This window comes from Lepidochelys kempii, chromosome 7 (genome assembly GCF_965140285.1).
Source record: "Lepidochelys kempii isolate rLepKem1 chromosome 7, rLepKem1.hap1, whole genome shotgun sequence".
Taxonomy (NCBI): Eukaryota; Metazoa; Chordata; order Testudines; family Cheloniidae; genus Lepidochelys; species Lepidochelys kempii.
Genome location: NC_136386.1, coordinates 41,073,582 through 41,089,523, shown reverse-complemented (window position 1 = coordinate 41,089,523; position 15,942 = coordinate 41,073,582). Strand labels below are relative to the sequence as shown.

At 40.0% G+C, this 15,942-nt stretch overlaps 1 protein-coding gene across 4 annotated transcripts in view; it reads left to right on the top strand.

Annotated features, from left to right (window-relative positions):
• The window catches only part of IARS1 (isoleucyl-tRNA synthetase 1), a 204,374-nt gene that overhangs the window by 124,728 nt on the left and 63,704 nt on the right, over window positions 1-15,942 (top strand). For all 4 annotated transcript variants that reach the window (XM_073352336.2, XM_073352335.2, XM_073352337.2 and 1 more), the window contains 3 exons: window positions 1,682-1,768; window positions 2,554-2,637; window positions 11,352-11,499. In XM_073352336.2, coding sequence (XP_073208437.1) covers window positions 1,682-1,768; window positions 2,554-2,637; window positions 11,352-11,499 — 319 coding nt within the window. The remainder of the gene's footprint in view (window positions 1-1,681; window positions 1,769-2,553; window positions 2,638-11,351; window positions 11,500-15,942) is intronic.

Sequence of the window (15,942 nt, the reverse complement as noted above, 5' to 3'; positions counted from 1 at the left end):
TTTTGAAGACTAAAGATGGAGGGGGAAGAGTGGGATGTAAGCAGGAGAGTAAAGGATTATGGACAAGGAGTAAAGACTGGGAAAGTAACTTAAAATGGGAAAGATTTTCATTCTACTTTTGTGTATGTGTGAATGTTTGATAAAGGTTTGTAAGTTACATTGTAATTTGGTTGGTTAGGAGTTTTACAGCCCAGAGGGGTGTGTGCCCTGAGATGATGATGTGAGTTGAAAGCCTCTCTAGGGAATAACAATCACAGCTTTCATCTAAGCCACTTTATAAATGCAATAATGCACCCAAGTAACCTTTACCAAGTCTTGGATACTCAAGAGCCACAGATGTGTTCAATTCGATGCAGCTTTTTGAGAGCCAACCACTTCAGAGGATACAAATGAACCCTTCTTTTGGCAGAGAATTTCTTCTCTAAATCTTATGCTAATAAACAGTTTTGAAAGATAACCTTCTGTGCTTTGGTCTAAGGCAATTAGTTTTCATAAAATAATCTTTAATTTAAAGGTTGTGTTAGCGTTAGCTCTATAGATTGCTGATGTATTTGATATTCTTCCTTAGCTGACAAGGCTGTGCCCCACCCTCAAGTTATTTAAAAAAAAAAAAAAAAAGAGTTGCACAAGCCCAGGCCTCTGACAAGAATCCTATTTGTAAATGTGAAATAATTCAGTTCCTTCACATCTCCACTTACTATAACACTTTTTAGCATCTCAGAACTAGTGATACATGTAGGCTTCTGTTATGATGTAGGTGCCTGTACGGAAGCAAATCTTAGTTTCTCAAGAATCCAGAAAGCTAATATATATGTTCTAGGAAATATAGCAAAAGAGAGACGACACTGGGAGTTGCATAGTATTTGAAAGCCCAGATTATTCTTTTGTTGTGCCACCACATTTGAGGTCTTACATTACTGCTGCCATCCTTCATAGTGAGGAGGACTGGATGAGACTCGCTTGAGAGCTAACTAACTCCCTAACCTATATAGAGAAGGGTTTTTTTAATTATGTGAAGCTGTCTCCCTTTAGTGCTCACTTACGCTTAGTCTATAGCAGCCTCCTGGCCCCTGCACCTGCTGGCTTGGAGAGTACAACCATAACTGGAAATTAAATTTGTGTTCCATAAAAGAGGGTCAGTCTGGCCCACCATTCATTCCTGGGCTTAATTTACTGTTAGGCATTGTAACACATTGGTGTTTAAACTCGCACTGTTTAGATGTACACAATAAGGCACCATGGAGGCTAATTTAAGGATGGAGTTTCATTGTTAATTTATTATGTAAGACCCTTTAATGTACGTTTTTGTTTGGGTTTTTTTGTAGATTTTAAAAATCTATTACTTAAAGGGGAAATTCTCCATCTTCCTGTTTCCCAACCTTGCTAATTATTCCCAAAATGTTTCACTGTCATTTATTAGTATTCTAGTACTTGCGTGTAATATTTGGAGAAATAATAGTATATACTGCACAGCAAGAAAACAGTTGTACAATAAGTTTATTTTAATGAATCTTTTCCAGTTATATGTCCACTAAGATGTTTTTTAATTCTAATGTGCTAGAGTGAATAAATCCAGCTTAATTGAAATTTGATATGTAATTGACAGCATCGTGCTTTTAGCATAACGTGCCTAGAATATGGTTTGAACTGTCTGATAACAAACTTACCACTTTTGTTTCAGGTTTTATACTCTCCTGGTGCTATCCACAGCTCTTTTTGGGAAGCCGCCTTTCAAGAATGTAATTGTAAATGGGCTGATTCTTGCTAGGTTAGTATATTGGTTTTCTTTAGTGAACAGCTTTTTATTGTCACCTAGTTGTAATAGGTTCAGACATGTTACTCTAAATCACAGGTGAGATGTTTTGGTAGCCTAGGAGTACATAGTGGTTATAGTTAGGTCAGTTTTGGCTACCAACGAGAGAGAAACTTGTCACAAAGTAGCAACGTTGCAGAAGAATTTAACTGACCACCAGAGAGGGACATTTGTGTCTCCTATCCAGGAATTATGGCTGGTTCTTCACAGAAATATTTGCCCTTACTTATCAGCCACAAATCTAATTAAAACTGGATGGAATTGAGGAAAGAAGTGAAATGCCATTGTGCAGAAGGAAGGATACCCTGTTTAAAAGAGATGTTGATTTGGAGGTTTATATATTTTTTATAACAGTAAATATATTTTCCAGTGCCACAACTTGTCACATCTTCAGGATGATGTTACTGATCCAAAGCAAATGTTTTGTTTTTATCCTCTTGCACCTTATTATACACCTTAATATCTCCAAGGAAGATGGAATCTTCTAATTGAGTCTGTAACTTAGGAGCCTATTGCTTCCAGATTTTCTCAGTACTCTGGAATTGTTCATCATGCTGAAGTAGTGTGCTGAGTGCATGACAGTGGCTTGGGTAACTGTAAACATATTGTGACAATCAGATTTGAGTTTTAATCAATTATTTGGAAAGGAAGCTGGATGTAAAGGGATACTTGGTTAGCAACTCTTGTGTTGTCAAAATCCTAGGAACTCATTCCCCAAACTTGGCATTTGTTTTTTTTAGTGATGGCCAGAAAATGAGCAAACGCAAGAAGAACTATCCTGATCCAGTGAACATTGTAAATGGTTATGGAGCTGATGCGTTAAGGTAGGAGCTGGCAATTCTGTCTATATTTTTCTGTAATGTAGATACCTAATACTTCAAATTCCTGTGAATGGTTATATCAGACATGTATACCAGAAAGCGTGTAATGGGTTTTGACAGATAGCAATAGGAAGGAACTTAAGTTTAGAGTATTTCAGAACTCTGTGGCAAGGAAATAGTAGGGGGAAGGGATGACCCAGGGTATTGGTAATGGGTTATGGAGCCTTGAACTTCTAAATCGTTGGTTCTGATCCTAACAAGGCTGATAATGACTGAAGCTAATTGCTATCTGATGGCTTTTTTGTTAGGAAATGAATTGTGTCCAATTCCTATTATATAATATGTGAATTTAAGCTGACGCTAATTGGTATCATTGTTGGCTCTATGAGCATACAGGCCAAGTATTTGAATGGTCATGAAAACTATGATCAACTTCTCAGAGCTAGTTACTCTAGAATAGGGTATCTGCACATACGCTGCATGGTGGAGGGAAGCTTGTGCAGTCGCTACCTGTGCTATATACTACTGTCGTGGGGCGGCTGCCCCACTCCTGGAGAACAGGGGTTAAAAGCAGCCAAGATTGGCTGCTTCCCCAATCAGCCTCAGCTGTAGCCAGCTCAATTAGGGCCCAGTTGGCCCTGATAAGAGGGCTGGGGGGCCGGGAGCTGGAGGAGTCTCACTCTAGTCCTGGAGTGGGAAGGGCTAGCTGCCTGGGAGCAAGGTACCGGAGGCAGAGCAGTGCTGGGGAAAAGGGCAAAGGGAGCTAGGGAGCTCCAGCCTGCAAAACCGCAAGGCCTACAAAGGCCTACAAAGGTACTGGGGCTACAGAGCTACAGCCTGGAAATAGGCAGAGGCAGCTGGGCCTAACCCCTTGCCAATGATGAGTGGCCATTACAGACTGCAGTTTGCTCCAGTGAGCAGGGGCTAGATGATGACTGGCAGTAGCCACTGAGGCAAGGTGAGGACAGAGGGTTGGGGGTTCCACTGGGAGGGGAGACCCAGTGTGTGGGGGTACTGCAGTGGGCAGAACCCTAGGGTAAGGGGCACCGGGGTCTGGGAGGGACACGGGGGCCCCAAGGAAGGTGAGACACTAGCCTGCAGAGGGTGCTCCGGGCTGGACAAGAGCTAATTCTCAAGATGACCAGCAGGAATCGGCACACCAGTGAGTCTCACCTTGCTACAACTACCTATGGAGAAAAGATTTAGTCTACATTGCTGTTTAATACAGCATCTTTATAAGCACTATGTTCAGTTAAAATTGGAGACAAAAGTGAAGAGGCAGATCTGAATATATTCATGTACAAAAAGCAACTTACTGATTAGACTATCTAGGTCTTTGGGCAGTTTAAGTTGTTTCATTAAAATAACATACATGCTCAAGTATAAGAGGCAGTTAATTTGGCTGGGGGCAATAAAATCTCTTCACAACCTAAAGGTGGAATATGGACATTGAATATCTGAATTAATATCTTATTTATGGTTGTAAAGAGCCATTTGAATGTTGCTATATTCAAGTTTTTATACTATGTCACCAGGCATCATGATTGCATGCTGAGACTATGGCAGTACAAATAATAAATGTGTGTGTCTATTGAAAACTTTTCATTGGCCATAGCTGAAACTTGCTTTAAAATTAACATTTATTTTAAGAAGACTAGACTCATGTTTGATCAACAAGATCAAACTCTTTTATAATAGTCGAACCATGGTCAGCAGAATATGAAGAAGCAGAGAACTGGTAGATGAAGCAGCATGACTGCAGAGATTCCCAGTTTTTATAGAGGGTTTTAAACTCAATGTTCAGTTGTTTTTTTCCCTAATTTTTTCTGCCTACAAACAAAAACCAAAATGCTAAAAGGTACAATTCCATTATTTCCCCATTTTTGTTCAATAAAAGGCTAATTCATTTTTCTGCCTGACATACATTCTCTAATGTCATATTTATTTATACACACGCCCACACACAGAGTACAAAGCAGTACAGACTTGGTTCAGTTAAGGAAAGTGCTCTGTGATTCAGTTGTTTGTGCTCATCCACTGAAGCACTTCTTGGATACTATTTAGAATAAGCTACTTTAGACTTGTCATTTTGGCACTGCTTCTATGTAGAGTTACTTTAGCTTCTGTGAAGGAAGTTCTCTCCTCCACCTCAGTAGAATCTTTACGAACGGTAGCTTCAAATTAGTCTCAGCACAGCAGTATGTTAGTAAATACAGCATCCCCAGCAGTTACACACACAAGTGCTTAAATGTGTAATAGGATGAGAACTCCAGATGGAAGGAATAGCTAGGTAGCACAGAGCACACTGGTCTCTGACTTTTAGAGTCTTTAATTCCAGTGTTCTTTGAATCATATGTGAAACCATTCAGTGTCTAAGAGCTTGTCTACACAGTGCAGCAATGCACATCAGAAGAGGTGTAAAGTTGTAGAGCACCTTAAAATGTTGAGCTCTAACTGCCCTGTGTTGATCTAGCTGATGCAGTCTTAAATGTATGTGTTAATGTTGTATTGTTTTCAAACAGGACTATATTCATGGACACTAGGAACTTTTTAGAGCACATCAGTAGAGTCAACACAAAACTGTTAGAGTTCAACACTTCAGAGCCCTCTACAATTTTACACCCCTTCTGGTGTGTACTGTTGCACTGTGTAGACAAGTCCTAAATGTTAAAGCTGCTATCACACTTGGGCAGTCTTGACAAACTTGACTCAGACGGGCTGTAAGCCAAAGATAAAGTTGTGCAGTGAGGGGGAAAAAGTATCAGCCGGAACCCCAGACTGTCAGCGGGCTGAGCGGGGTGGCGGACAGAACCCCAGACCGGCAGCGGCTCACCCACAGCCGGGGTCCTGGCCGCCGGCCCCGCTCAGCCTGCTGCTGGCTGGGGGTTCCATTCACCCAGGCAGGCAGCGGGCTGAGTGAGGCCGGCAGACCAGACCTCGGCTGGCAGCAGCGTGCCAGTAAAAATTGGCTCACCACCTTGCCGCAGGTTGCCGACCCCTGGTCTAAGGGCTTGTCTACACCATACAGCTTTTAGCGACAAGGCTGTGTCGACACAGCCTTGTCGCTAAAAGTCAGCGTGTGTAAATGCTCTTTTTGGGTACTTAGTCAGCACTTTTGCCGACAAAAGAATTCCAGCCCCGCGAGCGGCGTTAGCTTTGTCAGCAGGAGAGTACTTCTGCCGATGAAGCCATGTTCACACTGCCACTTGCATTGGCAAAACTTTTGTCTTGTGTGTGTGTGGGGGGGGGGGGGGGCTTTTTAAAGTACCTATGAAAGACAAAAGTTTTTGTCGACAACTTCTCAGTGTAGACAAGCCATTACAAGAATGAATGATTCATAAAAGTATGCAAGTTATGTCCCTTTCTTTGGATTTGTTCCAGAGTAATCAATTTCTTCCTTCATTACCTTGAAAGTAATATTTCACTATTGTTAGTATAATCAAGTGACCTAAGCACCCATCTGCCAACACAGGCAAACAAGTAGACTCAGACACTGCCGCTGAGTGTCTGCAATTCTGTCACACTTCATTTTTTATCAGAGGGCAATAGCTTCTACAGCTGAGCTTTTGATTGCTTCACTGAGGCCTTATCCCTCAAAGTTCAGACTGGTATCCTAGCAATACAACTCTGAGAAAAAGTGCTATTTGCATTTGGCAACTAATTTTCATGGCATGAGGTGCCATAAGGATAAATTGTGTGTTTGGGAAAGAATGTAGCAGTGTTATTGTTAATTTCAGAGGTCGTCCAAGACGTACATCTTTATCTCCTTATAGAAGACAGTCCAGTGTGCAACAAAACCAAACCCCTATACTTTATATCACTTACCTAGACAATGTTTAACCTCAAATATCATCTGCTGTCTAAATATATCTTCTCTCACTCATGAGATAGGAAGGATCTGCAAGAAGATTACATGTATTTTCTTCTCTAGATACCAGAAGCTTTTGATGATCCGCAGTGTGTTTTTTGAGACAGTTTCATTCATTCCAATCACTGTAAACAATTGGTTTTATGCTTCTTCTATACATAAGGAGTCAGGCCAGTGTTCACCATGATGCCTTGCTAGTACACCAGGGTGCCGGGTTTTCAAAGACCTAGGGTGTAGGTTTGGATGGTTTTTTTCCTAGGGGAATTGAAGAAAAGTTGATAACTGTCTTTTTATATCTTGGGTTGGAGTCTGAGAGCTCTACATGACCAAATGTTCAATGTAGAGACAATACAGGTGCAAAATGATCAAAAATGCTAAGTCCTGTAAAAATAGGTAAAGCCAAAGCACGGAGAGTTTTGTATAGCTGTAATATGGACCATAAATAAAATATCAAGGTTGTAAAAGTTAAGTCGGCTGCTTCATTTCATTCCTTCTGTTTTAGCCCTAAGGCAAAGCTTTTTCCCCCTCCTTGCACACACAACTGACGTAAAAACACCTGTACACAACATTAAATACCAAATGCATCTGAAGCAAGTCAAATAATTTTCTGCTTCAGTAAACACAGGCCACATTATGATTTTGAGGTTAAGATGTTATTGCAAGCCAAGCAGGCTCAGTATAAACTGCTTTAAATAGGCGTTTGACCATAAGCAAGTGTCCTTAAAATGACTGAAAATAAAATAAACTCTTGTTTTGTGCTTGTTTCTTTTCTTTACATTCAGAAGCATTTTATTCTGACTAGCATTAAAAACAAATTTCATTTGAAGATGCATTTAGTCCAAAACAGTCCATGCTTCTGCTACTATAAATAATTTACTTACAGTATCTTCAATGTACTGTAATTACACAGCTGCCAGTACACAAGGACACCAGATAAAACCAAGAGACGTGCATGTTTTCTGAAGCCTGCAGACAGTAGTGTTTGTTACTTTCCTAAGTTACTTACAGGCCATTTGCTGTGGTGGTAACCTTGGAACACAGTGGGTAAAGATTTAAAATGACATTTATGTAAAATAAATTTGGAAAATTTAGAGACGACAGTATTATTGGTTTGCCGTGTCTGTGTTATACATTATTGCCAGCCCTGAAAGTTCAAAAATCACCAGTCAGACCCCTATAAATCATGTGAGACTGGCTCACAAATTATGAGATGAAAAAATTATGTAGTGTTTTTGGTCTGTTTGAAGATCTTTGTATCCCCTCCCCACCTCCAGTGTATGTGAGACAAGTAGTGTTGTAAACTCTGCCAGATTTGTTGAGTAAGGTGGCCTGGATCTTTCAGTTTATCCCACATTCTAATGAATTAATTTTTGTGTCCTTCCCCCACTCCCACTCTCATACAAATTCTGCCAGGCCTGGGTGGGCAGCTGCAGGGGGTCCTCTTCTCTCCCTTCGCAGTGCTGGTCCCTGTAGGTACTCTCTGTGGGTGTGCATGTGCTCCATGCCCCTCGGGCTGGAAACTTTTCAGTAGCAGTGTCTGTTGGTCCATGCCTGCTCCCTTTGCCGCCTTGTGCTCCCAACCAAAGGTATAAGGAGCAGCATGGACCAACCACCTTGCTCCAGTTCCTTCTCTAATGTGAATAGAAGAAGGTCTGAGCTACTCTTCCCCAGGAGGCAGGAAAGTGGGTGACTTGGCTAAAGTTTGAGGGGACTGGAGCTTCTTGTATCATTTTGAGACTGGTTCCAGATCCAGCCAAAATCCTGTCACTTGAGAATGAATTGCAAGAGTTGGAGACAGCATGTACAAAGGCTTGTACAAAGATATTTGCTTTACCAATAAATAAATAAAAATTGGAGGCCAAATTGCTGTTTCATTTACATATTTATTTAGTAATTAGACATAATATTGAACTATTTTACTTTGCCACATATTGGGGTTATCTAAATTCAAAAGAAAGTTTCTTCTATTTTTAAACATATATATTGAAATCCAGCTTTTAGAGTTGAATGTTAAATTCAAAGTAGTACCCATTCCTGTACTGCTGACATTCATGCTTTACCATCTGTTTGCCCTAACAGCTGTATTGTATGTATTATGTTGATGTGAGAAGGTCTTTCAAGAAGAATTCATGGTCCAGTATTTTTGAATGTATTCTGTCAGCCCAAGTTAGGGTTTTCAAGTGCCCTAAAGGAAATCTCTGTATAGATTCATTAGTTTAGAAAATTGTGTTCTAAAAAGTTTATAAAACATGACAAATTGAATTCTGAAATAAATCTGTTACTGAAAATGTTGAAATCTTAAAAAGAAAATATTTTTGGCAAGTTGAATGAAGTACTAAGTACATCTTTATTTTAAATAATTGTACAGGTTAAGTTAGCTGAGTGAGACACTAGTTCTGACCTACAGTAGTCTCTGTTATACATAAGCTAGTAGAAACCAAGCTGTCTTTGTAGTTTAAAATATTAGCTTAGGGCAGTGCAGATGTAAGATTTTAAAAGATAAACTTTTTGCAAACTGAAGTGGATACATATTATGATACACTTAAAAAAAGTAAGTGAATATTATTCTCAATATTACCTCCAAAAAAAATTTGTGTGAACCACTCTTCTCCTCTTTGCAGCAGATTTACAGGCTACAGACTTTAAATCTTATTCTAAATTAATTCAGATTTCACTGCTTTCTTGTAGAAGAATAGCAGAGACATTATGCATTATTCTAGGTACCAGTGTTTTTATTTGGTACTTTAAAAAAAAAATGTTTTCACACTGAGCGTCTGGTGGAAGAAGTTGACTTGTTTTCTTCAGTAGGGACACCTTAAGTTCTGTATTGTTGGCTCTAGTGGGGTAACTGGTTAAGAGGAATAGTGGCTCAATTTGACTTCATGTGGCTATGCAAATGGGTACTACAAAAACAAGCATCCACTATCCTGTCCTGAAGATGAGATAAGGGGGGAATAAGGCAGGAAGGGAAAATCCCTTGTCTAAGCCAATGTTAAACACTCCTATTTGCTCTTCATGCAGTATGGGAAAATCTGAGCTGGCAGCTCTTAAAGTTGTCTATTCTGACCGGCAGAGCTGAGCAAATAGTGGGAAGATATTTTCCCATCAGTTATATTCTCCTTAATGACATTGCATCTCTTGAGCCATACTATAGGAGTTAAAACATTGAGGAGTCCTTGTGGCACCTTAGAGACTAACAAATTTATTTGGGCATAAGTTTTCATGGGCTAAAACCCACTTCATCGGATGCATGGAGTGGAAAACATAGTAGAGAGGTATAAATACACAGCATATGAAAATATGGGAGTTGCCTTTCCATTTGTTATGTATTTATACCTCTCTACTGTATTTTCCACTCTATGCATCCGATGAAGTGGGTTTTAGCCCACGAAAGCTTATGCCCAAATAAATTTGCTAGTCTCTAAGGTGCTACAAGGACTTCTCGTTGTTTTTGCTGATACAGACTAACATGGCTACCACTCTGAAATTGTAGGAGTTGTGAGCCTGCTCATGTGGGCCCTGAATCTTTTTGTGCAGTACTGGCATTTAGCAGGCATGTGCAGAACATCCCTCAAGACCAATATTCTGTTCAATTAGGTTGTAAATACCTGGTTTCCACCATGTCTCCATTCCTTTCTAACCACCAGAAAGCGCGGTCATGGTACCTTACTCCCTCTCCTTCTGTGTGGGAAAGTTAGTTTTTTGTATCAAACCTTTTAATTTAGTTATAGGATTAGTACAGGGCAAGTTATTTAAAATCCCCCCCCCCCCCCGCCACCTTTGTTATCTGATTAAGATATACCAGGGGCCTTGTTATTGTGGTGGAGGCAGAAAAAAAGGCAGGGATCAGTTTCCCTTCCAAAACATCAGTTGGATATTTGTGTGGTTAATGGTTTTCAGTGCTTTTGGGAAGGGCGCTCCTCCAGGAGATATGCTGTTTGTGAAGTCATCTCTCCCAAGATCCAGAAAGGAGATTGGGGCAGTAGGGTTGTCTTTCTAATTATGGGAGACCTGTTGGTTCAGGAGAAACTGATCTGAGACGGTGTTTCCTGGACCAAGTAGATCAAATTTGAAACCTTCCTTGGCACTGAACTTGGGATCCTTTGGGTCCCATGCTGTTAGAGGAAGCCCTAAAAATGAACAGTCCATCTAAGTAGTATCCATTGCTAAAGGACGTAAAACTTTCAGATTGTGCCAGAGAAGAGCCTTGTCTTAACATGGATTCTTGAAACCTAGACAAGTCAAGAGACACTTTCTGAAGGATCCAGCAATTGACTCTGGTCTCAAGGCAGCCAGCCTTCTTGGTTCCAGGTGCACAGGCAGGAGAGATTCTGAAAAAGGAGAGGTCTTCCTTCCTGCTGAGCTTATTGGATCACTCCTCAGCATCAGGACAGCTTTTGAATAAGTCACAACAGCAAGAGCACTTCTCCCTTATGGACTTTGAGGAGAGGATATATTAGTATTCTGATCCATATTTGGTTCGTAACCCTGACTATTTTCTTTCTGAGTTCCAGCATGTCAATGCTGGTAGTATTCTAGCTGGAACAAGACTATGACTGGGGTACAAACCTTCATATCTTCAACATGCTGTACCTACTTACGATTTTGTCTTTTTATAGATTTTTTTTTTCCTGTGAATCCATCCCCTTTAGTGTTTTTCTATCACTGTGGCACAATGTTTGGAATTTGCTATGGTTTGTAAAGTTTGATGAGTATTTGCAGGTGAGCTTTTAGAGTATGTAATTTTTTTAGTTAAAATGACAAGCTTTCTAATATGAGTAATAGAGACCATAGGGGAAATGCCATTAAACTTCTTCCTAGTTGATCCTATTGCACTGTTTCTCTGCAGGCTGTACCTCATCAATTCTCCTGTGGTAAGAGCAGAAAACTTGCGGTTTAAGGAGGAAGGAGTAAGAGATGTGCTGAAGGATGTATTTCTGCCCTGGTACAATGCGTATCGCTTTCTCATTCAAAATATTGTGATCCTACAACATAAGGTATGAAGTTTTGAGACACTGAAAAGGCAAAGGCTAGTTTGTACACCTGGCACTATTTCTTGGTGGATTTTATGTTATGTTAATAACATACCCTCTTGCCACAAAGCTAACCTCACCTCCTTAGTCTCCTTTTGTTCTCAGTACCTTCTCTTGCTGAGCTCCTTAAGCCTGGAGTATAGTTCTCTGATCCTGACCACCATGCTTCCATCCTGTGCTCCAGGAGCATGATCCAAAGTCCACTGAAGTCTATACGAGTCATTTACATTGACTTCAACTTTTTTTGATCAGGCCTCAAATGCTACAAATGCTAATCTTCCCTTCTAAGCCGTAATAAGTGCATATATGTGTACATCAAGGAAAACAGAAGGTACAGGGGAAGGATAAGGATAAAAAATGAGGTTAACTCTCAAGTTGCATGCATCAGCAGCCACAGTTAACTTACTGTTGTAGCTCTTTAGTCCTATTCGTCTCACTCCTCGAGGCTTGGCTACATCCCTGTTATAAATTACATTGTAAAGATCATTTTTAGTTGTCTGTAAAACACTCTGTAGGTTTATGATGTTATAGACATAACAGGAAGTGGAAATTTACCGACACCTGTAGTATGTTAGCTTTCTTGCTCTTACAAATATAATTCCTTTTCAAGGTATAAACATTTCTTACAGTACAAAGGTGCTTTTACTTGTTGGTTTTGAAATGAACTTTATGCTATAGCAAGGTTATAGTGTTGGAACTGGAATAGAAAAATTGAGCTGTGGAGTAAACCTTGTGCAGTACATGCTCGTTTTAAGCCTGGCTTCAAATCAGATCAGTGCTGCTAGCGTCACATTTCAACGAGAAGTAAGTTCACCAACCAAACACTAACTACCGAGGACACCAGAGTTAACACTTGCGAAAAAAGTTCCATTAGGACTGTTGGTCCTTTCAGAGCAGATTTCTTTTTTTCCTTCGGCTAACTTTTCTTCTGTTTCTTGCCTTGTAAGGAACTGGCTCAAGCTACACCAAAACCAGAACTTTGTTTTAAAATAAAATTGGCTTATCCTAGCATTCTGTTAAATTTAGTTTTGAACATTCTTGTTCAAAAATATTTTTGGAGCGTTGTATTTTCATGTGAGAGATGGGAGCAGCTCTGTGTTGTGAACTGGAACTTCATCTAAAAGCGAAAGTTAGTTCCCACTGATTTAGTTGCTCTTTATTTCTGTAAATCTAACACACCTGTACACCAGATTATCCTCGTGCTTCTGTTGGACTCTGGGATCAGGAGTTGGTTTGGTGTCAGACTTATTTTGAAGAATTTGAACAATGTTGGAAATAGCACCATAGAGCTTCAATGTGTTCAAATCATCGTTTCATTTCCCTGTCTTGAGAGTTCATATCATGTGGCACACATCCATTTCTTTAAACTCATAATCTGCTCCAGGGGATGCAGCCATTACCCAGTCTTGCACCCTTGTTCTCGTACCTAGCCTGTAAATCTGTCACGAATTGCATAATCTGTTTTCTAGTTTAAAGGTAGCAACTGCCACAAATCCATCCTCGTCTTCTTGCAAGCCTGGGCCTGTTTTGCTTCATAGCTCATGTCATAAATATAAAGGGAAGGGTAAACCCCTTTGAAATCCCTCCTGGCCAGGGGAAAACTCCTCTCACCTGTACAGGGTTAAGAAGCTAAAGGTAACCTCGCTGGCACCTGACCAAAATGACCAATGAGGAGACAAGATACTTTCAAAAGCTGGGAGGAGGGAGAGAAACAAAGGGTCTCTGTCTATATGCTGTTTCTGCCGGGGATAGACCAGGAATGGAGTCTTAGAACTTTTAGTAAGTAATCTAGCTAGGTATGCGTTAGATTATGATTTCTTTAAATGGCTGAGAAAAGAATTGTGCTGAATAGAATAACTATTTCTGTCTGTGTATCTTTTTTGTAACTTAAGGTTTTTCCTAGAGGGGTTCTCTGTGTTTTGAATCTAATTACCCTGTAAGGTATCTACCATCCTGATTTTACAGAGGTGATTTCTTTACTTCTATTTCTATTAAAAGTCTTCTTTATAGAAAACTGAATGCTTTTTCATTGTTCTCAGATCCAAGGGTTTGGGTCTGTGGTCACCTATGCAAATTGGTGAGGCTTTTTATCCAACATTTCCCAGGAAAGGGGGGGTGCAAGTGTTGGGAGGATTGTTCATTGTTCTGAAGATCCAAGGGTCTGGGTCTGTAGTCACCCAGGCAAATTGGTGAGGCTTTTTACCAAACCTTGTCCAGGAAGTGGGGTGCAAGGTTTTGGGAAGTATTTTGGGGGGAAAGACGTTTCCAAACAGCTCTTCCCCAGTAACCAGTATTTGTTTGGTGGTGGTAGCGGCCAATCCAAGGACAAAGGGTGGAATATTTTGTACCTTGGAGAAGTTTTGACCTAAGCTGGTAAAGATAAGCTTAGGAGGTTTTTCATGCAGGTCCCCACATCCGTACCCTAGCGTTCAGAGTGGAGAAGGAACCTTGACAGCTCACAACTAGGTGATAGGAAGGGAGGGTTTGAAGCTTTGACTCTCTCATCTTGCTGACCTTTGACTTCAGTTAGAAGTGATAATTTCTCAGAGCTTCAAAAGCACTCTTGATAGCATACGTACCAAAAACATCAATGAAGTCCCTAATAAATAATAAAAAGAAATTACAGTGAGTAATTAGGTTTAGGATTAGACTACTGTAAGAATTCTCATACTGGGTCAGACCAAAGGTCAATCTAGCCCAGTGTACAGTAAATCAGTAATACTGAATAAAGAGCCACCTAAGATAGCTGCACTCGCTGTAGATTTGCATAAAAATGTTGGTAGTCAAGAATACTTGATACTAGATATTCATGTACATAAAAGGTTGTTACAAGGAGGAGAGAGAAAAATTGTTCTCCTGAATCTCCAAGGATAGGACAAGAAGCAATGGGTTTAGATTGCAATAAGGACAATTTAGGTTATACATTAGGAACAAATTCCTAACTGTCTGGGTGGTTAAACGCTGGAATAAATAGCCTACGGAGGTTGTGGAATCTCTGTCAATGGAGATTTTTTTTTTTAAGAGCAGGTTAGACAAAGACCTATCAGGGATGGTCTAGATAATACTTAGTCCTGCCATAAGTGTGGGGGACTGGACTAAATAACCTCTCGAGATCCCTTCCAGTCCTATGATTCTATGAATCACCTTAGCAATAGCAAGAGGACAGCATCATATATAACCAATATTGCATCTTTGTAAAATAGTTACTATCTGCAATAGGTCTTTGAATGTAACCTGTAAATGTCAAGAGCTAATGAAAGACACTGGAGTAAGTGATATGTGTGTTGAACACTTCCCATTAATCCACAAAAAAGATCAAAATATCTTTCCTCAGCAACACTATTATTTTGTCAGATGTTGAAATTTTTATGCTTGTGGAGAGTGGGATCCTTTGAAAGCAATTTCTTCCTTTCAACAAAGTCATCCTATAACAGGTTACCACTTATTAGTGCAGACATTTCAAATAGGCTGGAAACTAAGCAAAAACTAAGTGAAAAGTTCAGACCTTGTAGTACTCTTGAAATTATGGTAGCCATTTAATCACTTAAATGGGGGGAGGGATAGCTCAGTGGTTTGAGCATTGGCCTGCTAAACCCAGGGTTGTGAGTTCAATCCTTGAGAGGGCCATTTAGGGATCTGGGGCAAAAATTGGGGATTGGTCCTGCTTTGAGCAGGGGGTTGGACTAGATGATCTTCTGAGGTCCCTTCCAATCCTGATATTCTATGATTCACTTTGGAAGGCTGCCATTTAAAGTGATAATGGCAACAGACTTCAATAAATAGTTGTGCAAATTGTTTTGTCTTTTTAGTAATAATCTTTTCAAGGAAAGTTTGGTAACTACCTTATAATTAACGAGCCTTTTCTGAGGATCCTCACAGCCTTCATAAGAAATTTCTCATGTTACCTAAAAAATTCCATTTTTTTTCACCTGTGACCATGGAATTAGCTGAAATGAGCTTTGCAGCCAGCCATTTTCTGCTGTCATCCCGTTAGATTTTGCAAGATCAACAGAGTTGGGGATAGGAGACGTATGTGGAAAACCTGGATCCTTCAGCAAATAATTTTTTGATTCAGCAAATGTAAATTTTCTTTATGAATCAGTAATGAAACAATGTGTCAGCATAGAATTAGAAGATAATATGCTGCCAAAGATGTTATTTTTTGGGTGAGACCTGATACAGAGGCTCTGGCTGTTTGTTAATTTCATTATACTTCCTGTAAGAGAGAAATAGCTAATTCTAGTGTCCTGGCTGAAATCTGGGAATTACATTCTGCCTCCTAAAATTGCCATTGCAGTTACAGTTGGGTAAACTATTGTTTGCTTCCCCACCCTGAGTTGTTGTGTAATCTTGTTGTGCACCATTTAGCAGCTGCCATTTTGCACCACAGGGGTGGTTGAATGAATA